General features: G+C 41.7%; 1 protein-coding gene across 1 annotated transcript in view; it reads right to left on the bottom strand.

Moving 5' to 3' along the window:
- The window catches only part of snx17 (sorting nexin 17), an 89,606-nt gene that overhangs the window by 33,776 nt on the left and 34,755 nt on the right, over window positions 1-21,075 (bottom strand). Inside the window, exons 7-9 of the mRNA XM_080192691.1 lie at window positions 20,741-20,828; window positions 14,388-14,457; window positions 9,575-9,667 (exon numbers count right to left, since the gene is read on the bottom strand). Coding sequence (XP_080048817.1) covers window positions 9,575-9,667; window positions 14,388-14,457; window positions 20,741-20,828 — 251 coding nt within the window. The remainder of the gene's footprint in view (window positions 1-9,574; window positions 9,668-14,387; window positions 14,458-20,740; window positions 20,829-21,075) is intronic.

The raw sequence follows: 21,075 nt of genomic DNA, 5'->3' as shown, positions 1-21,075 counted from the left end.
TTTTAGGTTTGAAAATGTGTTTTTGAAATAGTGTTAAATTAACAGCATTTGCTTTGTTCAATCCTTGTACATTCAAGCATTAGAACAAGCAGCAGGAGTAGGCCATTGAGCCCCTCAAGATTGCTCTGTCATTTAATATCATGGACGATGGGATATAAACTCAAATCTGCATCCTGCCAACTAGTAACCTATCAAGAATCTATCCATCTCTGCCATATATTCAAAGATTCGGCATCCACCACTCTTTCAGAAACAAAGTTGCAAAGACTCATGAGCCTCCAAGTAAGAATGTTATCTCATTTCTGTTTTAAATGGGCGACCCCCTTATTTTGAAGCAGCAAACTTTAGTTCCAAACTCTCAAGAGGAAACATTTTCTTCACATCTACCCTGTCAAGATCCGTCAGGCTCTGATGAAGACTTGAAAGGATGGCTCTATTCTCTCTCCACAGATGCGATCAGACCTGTTGAGACTTTCTAGCATTGTGTTTTTGCTTCCCTCACGATCTTGCATGTTTCAATCAAGTTGAGAGAGAAATCAGGACAGCAAAAAGGGGACACAAGATTGTTTTGGCAGATAAGGCAAAGGAGAATCCAATGAGCTTCTACAAATACATGAAGGGCAAAAGAGTAACAAGGGAAAGAGTAGGGCCTCTTAAGGATCAATAAGGTCATCAATGTGCAGATCCACAAAAGATGGGTGAGATCTTAAATGAATATTTCTCATCAGTATTTACTGTTGAGAAGAGCATGGATGTTAGGGAACTTGGGGAAATAAATAGTGATGTCTTAAGAAGTATACATATTAAAGAGGATGGTGGTGCTGGAAGTCTTAAAGCACATCAAGTAGATAATCTCAGGACCTGATGAAACCTCAAGACATTGTGGGAGGCTAAGGAGGAAATTGCGGGCTCGCTAGCCCAGATATTTGAATTGATTGTCACAGGTGAGGTGCCTGAAGATTGGAGTGTGGCAAATGTTGTGCTTTTGTTCAAAAAAGGCTGCAGGGAAAAGCCTGGGAACTACAGGCTAGTGAGCCTCACATCTGTGGTGGGTAAATTGTTGGAAGGTATTTTGACAGGATCTACAGGCATTTAGAGATGCAAGGACTGATTAGGGACAGTCAGCATGGCTTTGAGAGTGAAAAATCATGTCTCACAAATTTGATAGAGATTTTTGAAAGGGTAACCAAGAAAGTCAATGAGGGCAGTACAGTTGATGTTGTCTACGTGAACTTTAGCAAAGCCTTTGACAAGGTACTGTATGGTAGGTTGTTGCACAAGGTTAAATCTCATGGCGACCAGGGTGAGGTATCTAAGTGGATACAAAATTGGTTTCTTGACAGAAGCCAAAGGGTGGTTGTAGAGTGTTGATTTTCAAACTGGAGACCTATGACCAGCGGTGTGCCTCAGGGATCAGTGCTGAGTCCACTGTTACTTGTCATTTATATTAATGATTTGGATGAGAATATAAGCACGATTAGTAAGTTTGCAGATGACACTAAGTTTGGTGGCATTCTAGACAGTGAAGAAAGTTATCTCCAATTTCAGCGGGATCTTGATCAATTGGGCCAGTGGGCTGACAAATAGCAGACGGAGTTTAATTTAGACAAATGCAAGGTGATGCATTTTGGTAGATTGAACCAAGGCAGGACTTACTCAGTTAAGGGTGTTGAGGAGAGTTACAGAACAAAGAGATCTAGGGATATATGTTCATAGCTCTTTGAAAGTGGAGTCACAGGTGGACAGAGTGGCGAAGGCAGCATTCGGCACGTTTAGTATCATTGGTTAGAACATTGAATACAGGAGTTGGGACGTCTTGTTGAAGTTGTACAAGACATTGGTAAGGCCATACTTGGAATACTGTGTGCAATTCTGATCATCCTATTATAGAAAGGTTATTATTAAACTAGAAAGAGTGCTGAAAAGATTTACTAGGATGCTACTGGGACTTGATGGACTGAGTTATAAAGGAGAGGCTGGATTGACTGGGACTTTTTTCTCTGTTGCGTAGGAGGCTGAGGGGTGATCTTAGAGGTCTATAAATAATGAGGGACACAGATCAACTAGATAGTCAACATCTTCTCCCAAAGGTAGGGGAGTCTAAAACTAGAGGGCATAGGTTTAAGGCGAGAGAGGAGAGATGCAAAAGGGCAATTATTTCATACAGAGGGTGGAGAGTGTTTGGAACAAGCTGCCAGAGGTAGTAGTAGAGGTGGGTATAATTTTCTTTTAAGAAGCATTTAGGTAGTTATATGGGAATGAAGGGTATAGAGGGATATGGACGAAATGTGGACAATTGGGATTAGCTTAAGGGTTTTAAAAAAGAAAGGGTGGCATGGACAAGTTGGGCCGAAGGGTCTGTTTCCATGCTGTAAACCTCTGACTCTATAAGTTGCATCTTATTCTTCTGAATTCCAGTGGAAAAGTAAAGTGTTTTGTTTCAGTTAGTAATTGGGAATTTGAGGCTTTTTAAAAGTTATTGATCTCTGTGACTGTAATAGTACCTAATATATTGAATCAGTTTATGATTTTAACTTAAAGTCAGGTCACCTTTCAAGAGATTACAAAGCTTTGGAAATCTGCGTTCAAAATTTACCTCTAAACCAGTGGTTCCCAATCACTGCGTCGCAGCACACTGTTGTGCCATGGTGATCCCCAGTCACAAACACAGATTAAAAAGGATTAAAAATTAATGCAATTAAACTAAAACTAGTCTTCACCTTCAGATCTGTTTGGCATCTCCAAGACCCAACAAATCTTGGGCCTTGAGCACACACATAGCTGGCAAAGGATTGCACATGCATGGTTCAGATTTTTTAATGTTGGTCAGGCCCATGCATGTGACCAATGGGATTTATAGCTGAAGACAAAGGTCCCACGCAGCCACACAATAAGTGGAAACTGGAGGCAAAAACGCTGGAGCAGGAAAAAAAATAAAAATCCCAGGAAAGGAGGAAGACAAAATATAGATGATTTATTTCAGCATTGTATAGAGGTGGGCCATAACATTTAAAAGATTGGGAACCACTGTTCTAAACCCTAGTATCTTTGCAAACTTACGCTTATCTGCTCAAAGGTTAATATATATTTATCTTATAAGCTGGGGTGCGTAAAACAGAAGACAGTCTCTGGTCATAGCTCTGTCAAGTTGGAAGAATAGCTCCCTTTAATTCATTGAGATATAGATGATTCAGACAGGATACAGGGGGACATAAAGGGGGTCAGGGAGTTGCACTACTGTTTGAGAATATCATAGGACACCTCAGAGGGCTCATACAGCGAGGCAATATGGGTAGAGCTCAGGAATAGGAAAGGTGTAGTTACAATGTTGGGGGCTTACTATAGGCCATCCAACTGCCAGCGGGAGACATATGTAGGTAGATTTAGCAAGATAAAAGCAACAGGGTTGTTGTGGTGGGAAATTTTAACTTCCCCTATATTGACTGGGACTCACTTAGTGCTAGCGGCGTGGATGGTGCAGAGTTATCAACAGCATCCAGGAGGGTTTCTTGAAAAGTATGTAGATAGTCCAATTAGGAAAGGGGCCATACTGGACCTAGTATTGCCGAATGAGCCCAGCCAGGTGGTCGATGTTTCAGTAGGGGAGCAGTTTGGGAACAATGACCACAATTCAGTAAGCTTTAAAGGTACTGATGGATAAAGGTAAGTGTAGTCCTCAAGTTAAGGTGCTAAATTGGGGGAATGCTAATTATAACAATATTAGGCAGGAACTCAAAAATGTAGACTGGGGGGCAGATGTTTGAGGGCAAATCGACATCAGGCATGTGGGAGGCTTTCAAGTGTAAATTGATAGGGATTTAGGACTGGCACATTCCTGTAAAGATGAAGGATGAGTATGGCAAGTTTTGGGAACCTTGGATAACAAGAGATATTGTGAGTCTAGTCAAAGAGAAAAAGGAAGCATTTGTAAAGCTAGGAAAATGGGGAACACACAAATCAAGTGTGGTATACAAGGAAAGTAGAAAGAAACTTAAGCAAGGGGTAAGGAAGGCTAAAAGAGGTCACAGAAAAAGCACTGGCCAGCAAGATTAAGGAAAATCCCAAGACTTCTTATGCATATAAAAGAGCAAGAGGGTAGCCAGGGAGAGGGTTGGCCCACTCAAAGACAAGGGATGGAATCTATGTGTGGAGCCAGAGGAAATGGGCGAGGTATTAAATGAGTACTTTGCATCAGTATTCACCAAAGAGAAGGACTTGGTGGATGATGAGTCTGGGAAAGGATGTGTAGATAGTTTGAGTCACATTGAGATCAAAAAGGTGATGGTATTGGAGTTCTTGACAAACATTAAGGTAGACAAGTCCCCAGGGCCTGGTGGGATATACCACAGAATATTGAGAAAGGTAAGGGAGGAAATTGCTGGGGCTTTGAGAGAAATCTTTGCTCATTGGCTACAGGGGAGGTCCCAGAGGATTGGAGAATACCCAATATTGTTCCTTTGTTTAAGGAGAGTAGCAAGAATAATCCAGGTAATTACAGGCAGGTGAGCCTTACATCAGTGGTAGGGAATTATTGGAGAAAATTCTTCGAGACAGGATTTATTCTCACTTGGAAATAATTTGACATATTAGTGAGAGGCAACATGGTTTTGTGAAGGGGAAGTTGTGTCTCAAACTTGATCGCGTTTTTCGAGGAAGTAACAAAGATGATTGATAAGCGTAGGGCAGTGGATGTTGTCTACGTGGATTTCAGTAAGGCCTTTGACAAGTTCCCTCATGGTAGACTGGTACAGAAGGTGAAGTCGCATGGGGTCAGAGGTGAGCTGGCAAGGTGGATACAAAACTGGCTTGGTCAAAGATGACAGAGGATAGCAGTGGAAGGGCGCATTTCTGAATGGAGGGCTGTGACAAATGGCCAGAGATCAGCGCTAGGACTTTTATATAAATGATTTGAAGGAAAATGTAACTGGTTTGATTATTAAGTTTGCAGATGACACAGGTTGGTGGATTTGTGGATAGCGATGAGGATCATCAGAGGATACAGCATTATACAGATCAGTTGGGGACTTGGACGAAGGGGTGGCAGATGGAGTTTAATCTGGATAAATGTAAGTTAATGCATTTTGGAAGGTCTAATACAGATAGGAAATATACAGTAAATGGCAGAACCCTTAGGAATATCAATAGGCAAAGGGATCTAGGTTACAGGTACACAGGTCACTGAAAGTGGTAACGCAGGTGGAAAAAGTAGTCATGAAGACATACAGCATGCGTGTCTACACCAGCCGGGACACTGAGTTTAAAAATTGGTAAGTCATGTTGCAGCTTTATAGAAACTTAGTTAGACCGCACATGGAATGTAATGTTCAATTCTGGTCGCCACACTACCAGAAGGATGTTGAGGCTTGGAGAGAGTAGAGAAAAGGTTTACCAGGATGTTGCCTGGTATGGAGGGCATTAGCAATGAGGAGAGGTTGGAGAACTTGCTTTGTTCTCACTGCAACAACAGAGGTAGAGGGGCGACCTGAAAGAAGTCTACAAGATTGAGGGGCATGAACAGAGTGATTAGTTAGAAGCTTTTTCCAAGGGTGGAAGAATTACTAGGGGACGCAGGTTTAAGGTGCGAGGGACAAGGTTTAAATGAGGTAATACAAAACAGATTTTTTTTTTAAAGAGTAGTGGGTGCCTGGAACTCATTGTTGGGGGAGGTAGTGGGAGCAGATCTGGTACTGACTTTTAAGGGGCATCTTAACAAATACATGAATAGAATGGGAATAGAGGGATATGGTCCTCAGAAGGATAGGGGGTTTTAGTTAGGTTGGGCAGCATGGTCGGTGTAAACTTGGAGGGCTGAAGGGCCTGTTCCCGTGCTGTAATTTTTTTTGTTCTTGTAAGCATTCAAGGCAGGCCAGCATTTGCTACCTTCTCTCAATTACCCATAGAAAATGCTTGTAGGCCATTTTCTTAAACTGCTACAGGCATAGATACACCCACCCACCTGCAACAGTTTGATACCACTGAACAACATGCTAAGTGTTATGGTCAGTGGGAGAGAATTAAACAAACTCCCAATTATCTTCCTGTCTTTCTTTAATTAGTATTTTTTTTGGAGACCTGTTTTTAAGCCCCCTTCTGTGCGCTTTAAATTGATTAAAAGATCCAGCAGCAAACATTTGCAGGTTAAAATGAAGTTTATTTATTCACACACTTGCCCCCAAAAATCTAAATGCTACATCATTCACACACTACACCCTCAAGAATGATACCATTAAAGAAGCAGTATTAAAGAACAAGTATTAAACCAAAAAAAAGTTAATAGTTCACTTTGTTTAACTCATCATAGTAAAGACTTTGGCTCTGGTGACAAAAGAATCTTTTCTACGAGTTGACAGCTCAAGCCAAATATCCAGATTGTTACAAGATCCTGCTCTAAGAGTTGGCTGCTCAGCAGGTCAAGAAGTTAGGCATTTGTGCCTTTTGTGTCAAGAGATCCAGTCTCCTTACAGATGAACTCAAGAGTCTTGGAATCTGGCTGAGACCTAAAAACCTTTATAGACTCCTGGTTTTCAAAAGGAAAGGATGACATCACCTTTTCTACACCTTTTTTTTGCAGACCGTGCTGGCGCAAGTCTTTTAATAAAACCTCAAGCTAGTTTTGGGCATTTAACCAATGCAGTTGTCATCCAACCAGAATGGTTTGGAAGTCCAAAGCCACCACTTCACAATAGGAAAGAGATGGCCGTCTTTCACATTTAACTGATGGATAACTGTTGTCATCAGCTTTCTTCTGTTAAGTTGCAAAACTGGAGACAAGAGTAAGCTTTGAACAACGGCAGGTTAGATTTCCATAGAGAAGTGCTGTTTGGATATGTCCACTCCAGGGGAAGTGCACCCTGCTCCTTGTTAAGTCAATGAGAACTTGCCAGAAGATTGAAAAAGTCTGTTGAATAAGCAAAGATTACTTACCTCTTGACAGCTACCTTGTGAACGCTTATTTTGAAATATAAAAGATAGTTCCAGAAGTTTCAAAGCTGGTTCATGTTCCTGTGGATTTTGTGAATTGGGAATGCATTTTCTGGATATGACACAAGGCTATTTCAGAGCTCAGTTATGAGTCACTATGGATCTGGATTCATGTACAGGCCAGACCAAGTAAGGATGGTAAATCTCCTTCTCTGAAGAACATTAGTAAACCAGATATTTTTGTTTTTACAATCCAGTAGTTTCATGACCATTATTAGGCTGATACTGGAGTTGAGGGGGTTGAGCTATGAGGAGAGACTGAATAAACTAGGCTTGTACTCTACCGAGTACAGTTTAGAAGAATGAGGGGAGATCTCATTGAGACATACAAGATGAAGAATGGGATGGATAGGATAGAGGTGGAGAGACTAAAGGGGGGGGCGGTGTAGAATGGAGTTGAGGAGGAACTTCTTCACTCAAAGGGTGGTGAATCTCTGGAATTCTCTGCCCGTTGAAGTGGTGGAGGCTGCCTCGCTAAATATTTTTAAGACGCGGGTTGATGGGTTTTTGATAAGCGAGGGGATTAAGGGTTATGGGGAGAGGGCGGGAATGTGGAACTGAGCCACGACAGATCAGCCATGATCTTATTGAATGGCGGGGCAGGCTCGAAGGGCTAGATGGCCTACTCCTGCTCCTATTTCTTATGTTCTTATTTTAAAAAATGAATTTAAATTTTACAAGCTGCCATGATTGGATTTGAACTCAGGCTGCATTAAGTGCAGTCCTTCCTGGTGGGAAACATTGTGGCTGGGATCGCTTAATTATTGGAGAGGCCTTGTCTCATTCTTACAGCAGCAGCACAAACCTCCCCAAGATTTAAGATTAAGATACTGTGGGATACTGGAATCTAAAACAAAAACAGAAAGTTGGAGAAATTCAGCAGATTTGACAGCACGTGTGGAGAGAGAACAGAGCCAACACTGAACCCGGGTGATTCTTCTTCAGGGCCTTTGAAGGGTCATCCAGACTTGAAGCGTTGGCTCTATTCTGATAGAGATGCTGCCAGACGTTGAGATTTTCCAGCCTTTTTGATTTCTCTTACCTCCCCAGTTAAGTTAGAGGGCAGAGGGGCTGGTGTGGGATTCCTGGTTGCCAGCATTGTGGTATCAATTAGGCTCATTAATGAGTCAACTGACACCAACTATCCAAACATCAGAATTAGTGAGCTTATGGAAAAAAAATGGAGGCTGCAAGGGAGGGAGGGAAAAGAGAGAAGAGGCATCCACTGAAACTGTACCCTATATCCTTTGGTGGGTATATCACTGGTGGCATGAGATATTGCAGACTTCTGACTGGCCAACAGTACACAAGAACATACATAAGAACATAATTTCTTTATTTGTGGTTTCATGCTTCAATTATATAAGAATCTTTCTCAGAGGTTTCTTCAGTAGTCTTGGAAGGTCAAAATGGGAGTTCCACGGCTGGAAAGATTTGGGGAAACCCTGCACACAGCTTGAAAGTGTGTTGGAGGCAGATTCAATCATGGCTTTCAAAAATGGAAATTGATAATTATCTGAAACGATTTGCAGGGCTACAAAGAAAAGGCAGAGGGGGGTGGCAACAAGTGAGTTTCTCTTGCAAAGAGCTGGAATGGCCTCCTTCTGTGCTATAAACATTCTATAATTGTCTGTTGCCTACCTCCCATCAATTACCAATCATGGTTGCAACGTTACCCTTAACAGTTCCAGTTTTGCTAATCTCTTGTTCAAAAGATCAAAAAGGCTTTTCAAATCTCCATTCAGATAACATCCACAGACTATTAGCAATTTTTGTGACCTCATTAAAAAATTAAATTAGATAGACATATGACTTTCCTTCTATAAATCAGTGCCAACACTGACCAGTTTCAACTGCTCAGCCACGCATTCTATTATAGATTCCAGTAACTTCCCCACAATAGGAAATATTCTCTGATCTTAGTAAAAGGGGTTTAAAGGGATTTAGTCGGGGGGGCTACAGGACAAGAAAATTAACGAATAAATGGACTGAATTTGTAGTAAAGGTTTAGTGACACGATTTCAAGCAAAACGAGGCGCAGAAAGGCTTGAGAAGAGATTGGTTCAGTGGGGCTAAGGCAACTAAGAACCTTGCCCACTAATGCACTGAATTTAAAGTCATCATCAAATTGCTTCAAAGCAAAGTGCCAGTACAGATAAACAAGTACAGGCATTATTAGGCAGCTGCATCAGTGATTTAGGATGAAAGCTGCCCAATGTATAGCAATGATTGCCATCATGTACTTGACAAGCATAAAAGCTTTTTTGCAACAAACATCAGTATTTGTTTCAATATTACAGTACTTTACTCAACAGCAATGAGACCGTTTACAAGAGATGTCAAGACCAGTTCAACGTTAAACGAATGATTAAGCGCCATAATCACAAATTTTATCTTTGACCACCTCCCTCCACAACCTGTGCTCACCTATATAATGATGAAGCTCTGCATTCGAAAAGCAATTGTCACAATGGCATAGGGAGATACACATGCAACACTGAGACTGTGATCTTGAATTGAAGAGAGCTTGTATTTTTGGCATCAGGCTTTCCTATCATTGTCTCCAGATTATATGCCAGAATGTCTAACTCACCTCTTTTTTGGAACCTTTTTCTTGAAGTGATTTCAGCTGCCGGTGTTGCTCCTTATTTACAAGGATCCACCCGCGTTCAATATCTGTTACTGTCTGCGATAAAAGGGAGAACTGGTTTTTACAAGCTTTGTTTAAATGCACTATCAGGATAACAATTATATTGTGAGTGTGCCCCAAACACGAGTTTTCACTGATGGAAGAACAAGGCAGATAGTGGTTTTGAAATTTCTAGTGACATGTTTACTTGAGCCCATTTATTTCACTTCAACCTCACCCAGAAATAACAGGAATTCACATCTGTGCTTTGAACATGCCAATCTCTTAAAAGGAAAGATTAGCAACATACTCCACATATACTTAAGACATCTTTTCTAATGCAGTCATGGGTTGGGACCCCCAGTGGAGTTGTAATGGCAAAATTTTGGGACTTCAAGGTCAGATACAAAATGGAGGCCATGGAACCATCTAATGAAAATCCTACAAAGGGCCACTTTGATTGAACGCCGTAACCAAATGTCTGGCTGGTTATTGCATGAACTGCAGGAGCCAGCTTTCATTTTGGTGTTTAGAATTCCATAGATTCATAGATGTTTACAGGACAGAAGGAGGTTAATCAGTCCATCATGTCCATGCTGTTAAATCAAGATCTGAATACACTGATCCCATCTTCCAGTGCTGGCTCATAGCCTTGGGGATTATAACAAACCAACTGACTACCTAAATACTTAAAAGTTATACAAGTTTTGGACTCCCACCACTCTTGGGTGAAAAGTTCCTCCTCAACCCTCTTTGCCTTCTATCTCAAACCTTAAATCTATGTTTACCTGGTTATTGACCCTTCTACTAATTAAAGAAGTGCCTTCCTTTCATCCTGCCTCAATTGCACGCATCTGAAGTCCCCTCTCACCCTTCAGTGCTCCAAGGAAAACACAGTAAATAGTCTCACAACACCGGGTTAAAGTCCAGCAGGTTTATTTGGTAGCACAAACTTTCGGAGCGCTGCCCCTTCATCAGGTGAGTGCCTGTTGGACTTTACTGTGCCCACCCCAGTACAATGCCACCATATCCATGCCAAGGAAAACAGCCAATTTGCTCATAGCTCAGATCCTCTTGCACAGGCAGCAGTCTGGTAAATCTCATTGGCACTCTCTCCAGTGCAACCGTATAATATGGTAATCAGAACTTCATGCAGCACGCCAGCTGTGACCTAACCAGCATTTTATATATCTTAGCATGACCACCCTGCTCTTTTATTCTATGCCTTGGCTGATAAAGGCAAATCACCAATTTACCTACTTTGCAACTTTCGGGGATCTGTGGATATGTAGTTCAAGATTCCCATGATCTTTGTACTTCCCAGGGTGCTACCATTCATAGTATAATCTTTTGCCTTGTTAGCCCCTGCCAATGCATTACCTTACTTCTCTAGGTTGAATTCCATTTGCCAATGCTTCGTCCACCCGACCAGTCCACTGATAGCCTCCTGCAGTCTCTAACTTTCTTTCTCACTATTTATCACCCTACCAATTACTGTGTCGTACATAAACTTACTGACCACATCCCCTACATTTAAGTCCAAATCATTAATGTACACCACAAATAGTAAGGGCCACAGCTTGGAACCATATGGAACCGCACTGAAAACTAGCTTCCAGTTAGACAAACATTCCTCTACCATCACCCTTATTTTCTTGACTAGTCTGCCATGAGGGACCTTATCAAAAGCCTTGCTAAATTCCACATAGGCTCAAATGCATTACCCTCATCAACACTCCTGGTTACCCCATCAAAAAAAAAGATTAAATTTGTCAACACAACTTTCTTTCAACAAATCCATGCTGACCATCCCCAGTGTATCCAAGTGCAGATATATTCTCCGAATTCTTTCTACTAACTTGCTCGCTACTGAAGTTAGACTGACTGGCCTATAATGTCCTGGACTATCCCCATCTCCTTTTTAAAAAAAGGAACGTTAGCAATCCTTTAGTTCTTTGGCATCTTACTTATGGCCGGAGAGAATTTGAAAATTGCCAGTGCCCGGTATCTCCTTCCTTGCCTATCTCAAGAGCTTGGGATGTATCTCATTCAGATTTAGCCACTATTATGCCTGCTAAACCAGCTAACACTTCCTTACTCCCTATGTTAATTTCTTAATAATTCACAGTCCTCCACCCTGATGTCTACATCTGGGTTGTTCTTTTCCATTATGAAGATCAACACAAAGTATCAACTGAGGAATGTACCCATTTCTTCGTGTTCACACAAAATTACTTGTATGGTTCAAACTGGCCCTAGTTATTCTCTTGCTCATTATTAAAAATCTCCACCGGCCAAATGTTTTTCATGCACTCTCTTAGCTTTCCTAATTCCCCTTTTAAGACCACCCCGGGCACTTTTTGTATTCCTCTGTAAGGACTTTGTTGTATTGAGCCCCACTCAGGCCAAATTGTATCTTATCTGGGGAAAGGCTAATTTTGCTATGAACTTTTATTCCTGGTTCACCTTCTTTTCCGTAACTATCCTAAATTTAATTGAATTATGGACATTGTCTCCAAAATGCTCATCTCTGATACATCTTCCACCTGCCTGGGCTCATTTCTGAATATCAGGACCAGAATTCCCCTCTTTCTGGTTGCGCTTTCTGCATACTGGCTAAAAAAGGTTGTTTTGGATGCATTTTAAGAATTTTACTCCCTATCTTGCACACTAAAACTATCCCAGTTAATATCTGGGTAGTTAAATATCCTATTACTACTGCCTTATTATTCCTATACATTTCTGAAACTTGACATGTTTGATCCTCTATCACACCCTGTCTGGGGGCATGAGTACAGTGTGTTTGCCCCTTACGTTTATTACTTCTACCCATACAGCCTCATTTGATGATCCTTCCAGGATATCATCCCTTCATACTGCTATAAATTATTCCTTGATCAATATGGTGACCCCCCCCATCCCCTCTTCTCTATCTCGTCAGAATACCCTATAACCAGGAATGTTGAGCTGCTATCCTGCCTATCCTTCAGCCAAGTCTCAAATCATAGGTATGATATACCCTCACATGCCTGTGTCCTCAGCTCATCTGTCTTATTCCTCAGGGCCCTTGCATTAAAATATATTCTATTTAGCCTTGCTAGATTCACTCAAGCCTGTGTTTCCTCTCTTTCGGACTCACTGATATTTTAACTTCTAATTCCGTCTCAGCTTCTCTCCCCTCTTAACTACTTGTTAGAATCCTAGTTTGATCCAGTGCTATTCACTATGCTGCCTTCGGAAGGGATGTGGTGAATGGCAGGGTAAGGGAGCAGGAGACAGTTGGTGACGCTTCAAACTTTTAGCATAGCTTGCAGCATGAATTTTAATGCAGGTTAACTGGGCCATACTATTTAATTTATTGTGCACTTGAAGCAGGATAGCGCGTGTGTGCTCCTTTGCCAAAGACATCCACACCACGGTTCAATTAGTACACAGAACTTACTGTGCCACAGAAGTAGAAATGAGTTAACTGCTGCCTCTTTATATTAGTCTTTGTAAGTGGCAGGCAAATTGTGATTGTGTGAAGATGCAACATGATTGCAGCTAGGCTGCTGACTATTTTAAGGATAGAACAATTTGATCCAAGTTAGTACAATTAGGAGAGGCAGGAGCCGTGTAGCAGAGCATCTCATTCTTTACAGCAGCACACTACATCACAAGCTGCCTTTACAGGACTTGTGGCAAATCTCATACAATCAACTTAACAGCATGAAAGTTGCACATACCCCATAGCCTGCCCTCATGTCAATTTAAAAGCATTAAAATGTGATCACAGTAGGGGAAAAGGTTTGGAAAGCACTAATATAATGTAATTTGGGTCAAAACATGGTAGATTCTGAACAATAAAAACAACATTTACTATGTCAGGACATCCCAAGGCACTTCACAACTGATGAAGTACCTTTGAAATGTAGCCCCTACAGGATTGTAGGCAAACACAGCAGCCTATCTGGGCACAGCAAAATCCCAAACAGCGTGATAAATCAGGTAACAATTTTTGATGACTATATATTAAAAAAGGAAAGTGTTAGCTTTTCTGCCAATATTTTTTAAAGCTCTGATGCAAAGCAGCCATTTAAACCTTCCATGTCTTGAACTAGCAATGGAGTATTTTACAGTGGCCTGAGTCCTCACACATCATCTTCAAGATGGCTGGATAGAAACATTAATATTATTGCAATATTTTGTTTGCAGTAATTTAAAGAGGGAAAGCATATAATGCAAGATATGGGCTCATGCAACACTAGAGCACCTTGGGCTACTCTGCAGACCAGACTTTTACTAAATTTGAAAAATGAAATTTGCTTATAATTTGTCACCAGATAAATGGCCAGAGACAAACTCTATTCAAAAGTGTCTAGTTTAAGAAAATATATCATCTTTCTTTCTGCTAAAAAGGCAATAAAATACGGGATGTGGTTCAAATGTAGGATCAAATCAAAACCATCAACTTTAGCAGGAAGCCTTATAGGAAGAATAACAGCATATTGGAACATCAAGGGAAGGCTGGGGAAAGGGAAAAACACATTCTGCATCATTTAGGGTCATTTGTTTTGACATTCTGCTAATTGAAATTCAAAAGACAATGAAGGTCAGGTTACACTAAAAGGTTTTACCAAATTATAAATAAAAATAGAATATGCTGGATAAACTCAGCAGCTCTGGCAGCCATCTGTGGAGAGACAAAAAGTTAACGTTCGAGTCCATATGACTCTTCAACAACTACCTAATCATAGTCCTCGAGTTGCAAATATTTAGTAACCAAGATTCCTCTTACCTGGGCATACAATAGGTTCAATCCAACCCGATTTTCCATAACATCATTGTCATAAGCGGTGTCCCAGTAGCTGTAAACAAAAAACTTCATCAGGACAAGGTGGTTATCTGCAGAGGTGGGCATAAGCACAATGTGCTGAATGATTCTATAATAATCAGGCAATAATCTAAGTCATAAAATGCTAAATATTCTGGATGCTGTAATTCTGAATTAAAAATAGAAAATGCGGGAAAATTCTTGGGTCCGTCAGGAAAAGGAAACATTTCAAGTGACCTATCAGTAGCAGTTCTGATGAAAGATTACAAATCTGAAATGTTAACTCTGTTTCTTCCTCCAGATGTTGCCAAACTGCATATTTCCAGCCTTTTTTGTGAACATTTTAAAACCTTATGTATTAAAGTCACTATGTCCCAGGTGACCCTATGCTGCTCTCCCTTTTTGAGGGGGAGAGCTGACTGGTGATGATTTAACGTGAGGATCACCGCACCGCTGGCAAGAGGCACAGCTGCCAAGGAGCACCTTCAAGAATAACCTCAGCCGGTACAGGAATTAAACTCACACTGTTGGTGTCACTCTGCATCACTGATCAGCTGTCTAGCCAACGGAGCTAACCGACAAAATCATCCTACAGCCGAGGAAATGAACACACTTCCAATGAAAAAAAACTTCAAAGGTACTGAAATAGAAGGAAAGCCATGAAGAAGTTGACTTCCTCATGAACAAGTCCTCTTGCTGGAGGAAATAATTTTGTTGATTCCCATCACTAAAACTCTTCTTCCTTCCTTCCGGGTGTTAGCGATGGAAAGGTGGTAGGACTGGAGGGTCTTAATGACATTACTGTTACTAGAGAGGCGGTGCTCGACAGACTGGAGGGGCTGATTGTGGACAAGTCCCCAGGACCGGATGGAATGCATCCGAGGGTTCTGAAAGAAATGGCGGAGGTGATAGTGGATGCCTTGGTGGTTATTTTCCAGACGTCGCTGGATTCCGGGGAAGTGCCAGATGATTGGAAAAGGGCTAATGTTACGCCGTTGTTTAAGAAGGGTGCCAGGCAAAAGGCGGGGAATTATAGGCCGGTTAGTTTAACGTCTGTGGTAGGTAAAATGTTAGAATCTGTCATTAAGGAGGAAATTGCGAGGCATCTTGAAGGGAATTGCTTGATAGAGCAGACGCAGCACGGTTTCGTTAAAGGGAAGTCGTGTCTGACAAATTTACTGGAGTTCTATGAGGATGTGTCTAGGGCGGTGGATAGAGGAGAGCCGGTGGATGTGGTCTTTCTAGATTTTCAGAAGGCATTTGACAAAGTACCTCACAAGAGGTTATTGCAGAAGGTCAAGGGACATGGAATTGGGGGTAGGGTGTTAGCGTGGATAGAGGACTGGTTGTCAAATAGGAGGCAGAGAGTGGGGGTCAACGGATGCTATTCGGATTGGCGGATGGTGACTAGTGGAGTGCCCCAAGGGTCGGTGCTGGGGCCTCAGCTTTTTACCATTTATATAGATGATCTGGAGGAGGGAACCGAGTGTAAGGTGTCGAAACTTGCTGATGACACCAAGATTGGGGGAACGGCAAATTGTGCGGAGGGTGTGGAGAGTCTGCAGAAGGATCTAGATAGGCTGGGCGAATGGGCCAGGAAATGACAAATGGAATTTAACGTTGGCAAGTGTGAGGTGGTCCACTTTGGTAGGAAGAATGATAGGAAGGACTATTACTTACGGGGCGAAAAACTGCAGCAGGCGACGGTGCAGAGGGACCTCGGGGTCCTTGTGCATGAGTCGCAAAAACCCAGCTTGCAGGTGCAGCAGGTGGTCAGGAAGGCGAATGGGATGCTGGCCTTCATAGTGAGGGGGATTGAATATAAAAGTAGGGAGGTCTTGCTGCAGCTGTATAGGGCGTTGGTGAGGCCGCAGCTGGAGTACTGTGTGCAGTTTTGGGCGCCGCACCTGCGCAAAGATATTTTGGCCTTGGAGGGAGTGCAGAGGAGGTTTACTAGGCTGATACCGGAGTTGAGGGGATTGAGCTATGAGGAGAGGCTGAATAAACTGGGCTTGTACTTGTTAGAGTTTAGAAGAATGAGGGGAGATCTCATTGAGACGTATAAGATGATGAATGGGATGGATAGGATAGAGGTGGAGAGACTCTTCCCGCTCAAAAAAGACAGTAGGACTAGGGGGCACAGCCTCAAGATAAAAGGGGGGCGGTTTAGAACGGAGTTGAGGAGGAACTTCTTCACTCAAAGGGTGGTGAATCTCTGGAATTCTCTGCCCGTTGAAGTGGTGGAGGCTGCCTCGCTAAATATTTTTAAGACGCGGGTTGATGGGTTTTTGATAAGAGAGGGGATTAAGGGTTATGGGGAGAGGGCGGGAAAGTGGAACTGAGCAGCGACAGATCAGCTATGATCTTATTGAACGGCGGAGCAGGCTTGAAGGGCTAGACGGCCTACTCCTGCTCCTATTTCTTATGTTCTTATGTTCTAGTATGAACCTTTCAAGCTTCACTATGGCTCGGCATAGAAGCAATAAAGTAGCCCAGAACCTATCAATAAGGGTCATTGCAGTAAAAAAAAAGGCAGTCATTCAACTCCAAGTCCATGACAACTCCCTTTAGAGCAATCCAACCAGTCTGTATCCTTATTTCTCTCTAGTGCTTAACTAATTTCCTTTTGAAATCAGCAATTTTCCTCATTTACACTATCACAGGCAGCAAGTTCCAGGTTATTACCACTTGCTGCATAAATAAGGTCCTTCATATTTCCTGCAATGCTTGCCTAAAATCTTAAGTGTTCACTAGCAGATGTTATTTGCTGAGCGTGCCAGAGGAAAACCTGCTTTGCTGATCGTAATCCTTTCTTTTTTGGAGGAAAAGCACAACGCACAGAACTCCAGTAATTGTCAGTATTTTAAAAATTATGAGAAACACACAAGTTATATTGTTTATCAATTTTACAGCACATTATCCCCCTCCAAAAAAACCCCACTTGGTCAAAAATGCACAAGTAAACTATCTTGACAGCAACTCCCTTAAAGGTTTGTAAACTACAAAATCCAATATTAGCCAAAGCAAAGAACTGTTGTCACTTTAATAAAGTTATGTCAAATACTTACACTCAGATGTGTAAATCCAAAATAAGGTTCAGAAAAAAAACTGCTTTCTGAAAAACCAAAACTTTTCTGGCTAGAAGCTCAACTTTGTCCCCACACAGATCTGGTCTCAGGTCATTTCGCCGCACAACACAGCTAAAGACACTTCCTTAAATTTCATCCCTCCCGCCCCTTTCATCTCAAATATCATTGTCTTCAGACATCTCTTCTCAATTTCTCCAGCTATAAAATGGTTTGCACTTATTTTGTCTCTATACCTTCTTGTTTAATTACAAAGCCTCTATTGTAAAGGTTTGTTTTCACTTCTAAACACCCTTTGAAATTTAACAGCTGAAAAGCCAAGCAATTGGATATTTTATATCCAATCGGTTTACTTGTAAATGCACATAAAAAAATCCATCACCACAAGTCCTTTCACCATCAGGTAACGGGAATAGCTGGTCTTCATCTACCTTATCTAAACCCATCATAGTCTTGCACAACTCTAAATTGTCTTGAATTTGCTTTCTCCAAAAGTCTTTTCCAGCTTTTCTAACCTGATGCTGTAGCCAAAATCCCTCACTCGAACTATTCTGGTCAACCTCAATCCTCTCAAAGACATTCACATCTTTGCTGAAATGTGACCACCAGAAGTGGACACAATATTTCAGCTCAACCATCGCCCTTGAACTTCTCTTCCCCTTCCCATGCAATGGCAGAGAGTTCAACACCTGTCCCTTTACCTCTTCTTTCTGCACCTTCCAAGGCCCCAGATACTCCTTTTTAAATAGAGCACCATTTCCCTGACACCTCCTTCAAATTTTGCCTACAGTATTCATTGCTCCCAGTGCAGTGCAATCTGCTCTACAATGGGGAGACTAAACACGGACTGGATGACTGCTTTGAGGAACACCGTCAGTCCTCAAGCATGACACTGACCTCCATCACTTGCAATTACTTTTGCCCACATGTCCACCGTAGGCTTGCTACAACGTCCCAGTGAAGCCCAATGCTTACTGGAGGAAAGCACCTCATCTTCCAACTGGGCACATTACAGCCTTCTGAACTCACCAAGCTCAACAACTTCAGACTATGAACTCACTTCTCTATCGTGACCCTCTAAATTTTTAAAATATACTTTGTCTCTCCCCCTTCAGATTTTCAGCATCTGCAGTATTTTGCTTTTATTTCTAAAGGTTCCATGGCTATTGCACTCAATACGTCATTATGAAACCCAAAATGTCAAAGGTTTTTAACTCTCAACTACTGAGAAAATTAGCATCCTTTTGATCTGCATAGTTAATTTCCCAGCCCAGACTTTGAGCTCTGAATTGACCTCTTATTAGCAAACTGGGTATTCACTAATTAAACCAACAAACACAATAACTGCCTTTAAAAATTATATTTTGCTAGGTCGGTCAGCACTTATTGCCCATCCCTAGTTGCCCTTGAGAAGGTAGTGATGAGCTGCTTTCTTGAACCGCTGTGATCCCTAGGATGTACAGACAACCACAGTGCGATTAGGGAGAGAGGTCCAGGATTTTTTGACCCAATGAAAGTGAAGGAACAGCATAATATATTTATAAGTCAGGATGGTGAGTGACTTGTGCTAGGTTTAACTCCAACCAAAGACTTTTCTGCCTGGATTTCTATCGATTACAGTTTTCCAAAGGCCCCTTGCTGTCCCACATGGTCAAAAGTTTCCTTGACCTCAAGGGCAGTTATTCTTACCTCACCTCTGGAATTCAGCTCTTTTGTCTATGTTTGAATCAAGGCTGCAATTAGGCCAGGAGCTGAGTGACCCTGGCAGAACCCAAACTTGAGTGTCATTGAGCAGGTTATTGCTAAGCAAGTGCCGTTTGATTGCACTATCGATGACCCCGCTTGACTACGCTATGACCTCTTCCATCACTTTATTTCTGATCAATTGCAGACTGATGAGATGGTAACTGGCCAGGTTAGATTTGCCCTGCCTTTTCTGTACGAGACATACCTGGGTAACTTTCCACATTGCAGGGTCAATGCCAGTGTTGTAGCTGTACTGGAATTGGTTGGCGAGGACATGGCAAGTTCTGGAACACAAATCTTCAGAACTATCGCTGGAACGTTGCTAAGGCCCTTAGCCTTTGCAGTATCCAGTGCCTTCCGCCATTTCTTGAAATCAAATGGAATGACTTAGATTGGCTGACGACTGACGTGTGATGCCGGAGATCCAGGAGGTGGAGGTAGATCATCCACTCATCACTTCCGGAGGCCATGGGAATCCGGGGAAAAGTCTTTGCTGGTTGGAGTTATACCCAGCACAAATCCCTAGTTGCAAATGCTTCAGCCTCATCTTTTGTATAGATATGCTTGGCTCCCCCATCATCGAGGATAGGGATATTTATGGAACCTCCTCTATTCTTTAATTGCCTGCCATACACATGACTGGCTGTGGCAGGATTGCCGAGCTTAGCTCTATCACATGCTACTTCTGCTATCTAACATGCAAGTTGTCCTGAATTGTAACTTCACATCTCATTTTTAGGCATGCATCATGTTGCTCCTGGCATGCCTTCTTGCACTCTTCTTTGACCCCTCCAAGTTTGTAGTAATGATAGAGCAGAGGATATGCTGGGCTATGAGGTTACACATTGTGATGGAGTACAATTCTGCTATTGCTGATGGACCACAGTGCCGCATGGATGCTTTGCTAGAGCTGTTCTAAATCCATTCCATTTAGCATGGTGGCAGTAATACCATTCCTTAATTGTTGCTGTGTCAAAGTCCTGGAACTCCTTCCCTAACAGCGTTGTGGGTGTACCTACACCATATGGACTATAGTTCAGAGGAAGCTCATCAGTTTTTCAAGGACAATAATAAATGCTGGCCAAGTCAGCAATGCCCACATTCCATGAATAAATTTTCATAGACGCATCATTTTCATGAGTGATGGCTTATGATGCTATCAAAGAATCCAAAAGTATGAATTCACATTAAACGTCTCAAACACCTTTTCTAAAATGTAATATCAGCAACCTCATGTTGTATGTACTCAGTAAGCACCATACATCAACCAGGTAAGGGTTACACAGCATTCTTCACCTGATGTGGTATATTTTTACAGTCATTTTTTAAACAGGTAATTAAATGTACAGACAATCACTGCTCTCATGGTTTATCTAAATGAAAACCACTGCAATTATATTCCAAATTCAAAACAGAACAAAACACCTGCAACAGAAAGCAGTAATTTACCAAAGAATTTAAAATACTGAAATCTTCTTTTATTACCTCTTTCGCAGCACAATTCTGTATTCTGTGTTTTTCAAGCTTGTGACTGAAATATAGGGCAGCTCAAACTCCTGCAGCTTTCGTACAACTGAGGAATAACAAGACATTTCATAAAATAGACGTACTGCTCAGATTTCTATAAATAGAAAAATTAAATACTAACGGTGTTTCAGCTCTGTTCAGTTTCTAATTCATTTCTTTCATGTTGTATTCGACTACTACTTCCTATTGCCTCAAGCATCGCTTAATTTTGGCTCTATCATTAGGGACGAGCAACAACTGCTGGCACAGGCAGCAACATCCAGATCCCATGAACGAATATTTAAAAAAACAGC

Source organism: Carcharhinus amblyrhynchos, chromosome 7, assembly GCF_965287045.1.
Source record: "Carcharhinus amblyrhynchos chromosome 7, sCarAmb.v2.hapA, whole genome shotgun sequence".
In the NCBI taxonomy this organism is placed as follows: Eukaryota; Metazoa; Chordata; class Chondrichthyes; order Carcharhiniformes; family Carcharhinidae; genus Carcharhinus; species Carcharhinus amblyrhynchos.
Note: the sequence above shows the minus strand (reverse complement) of the source record. Positions and strands in the feature narration are given on the sequence as shown.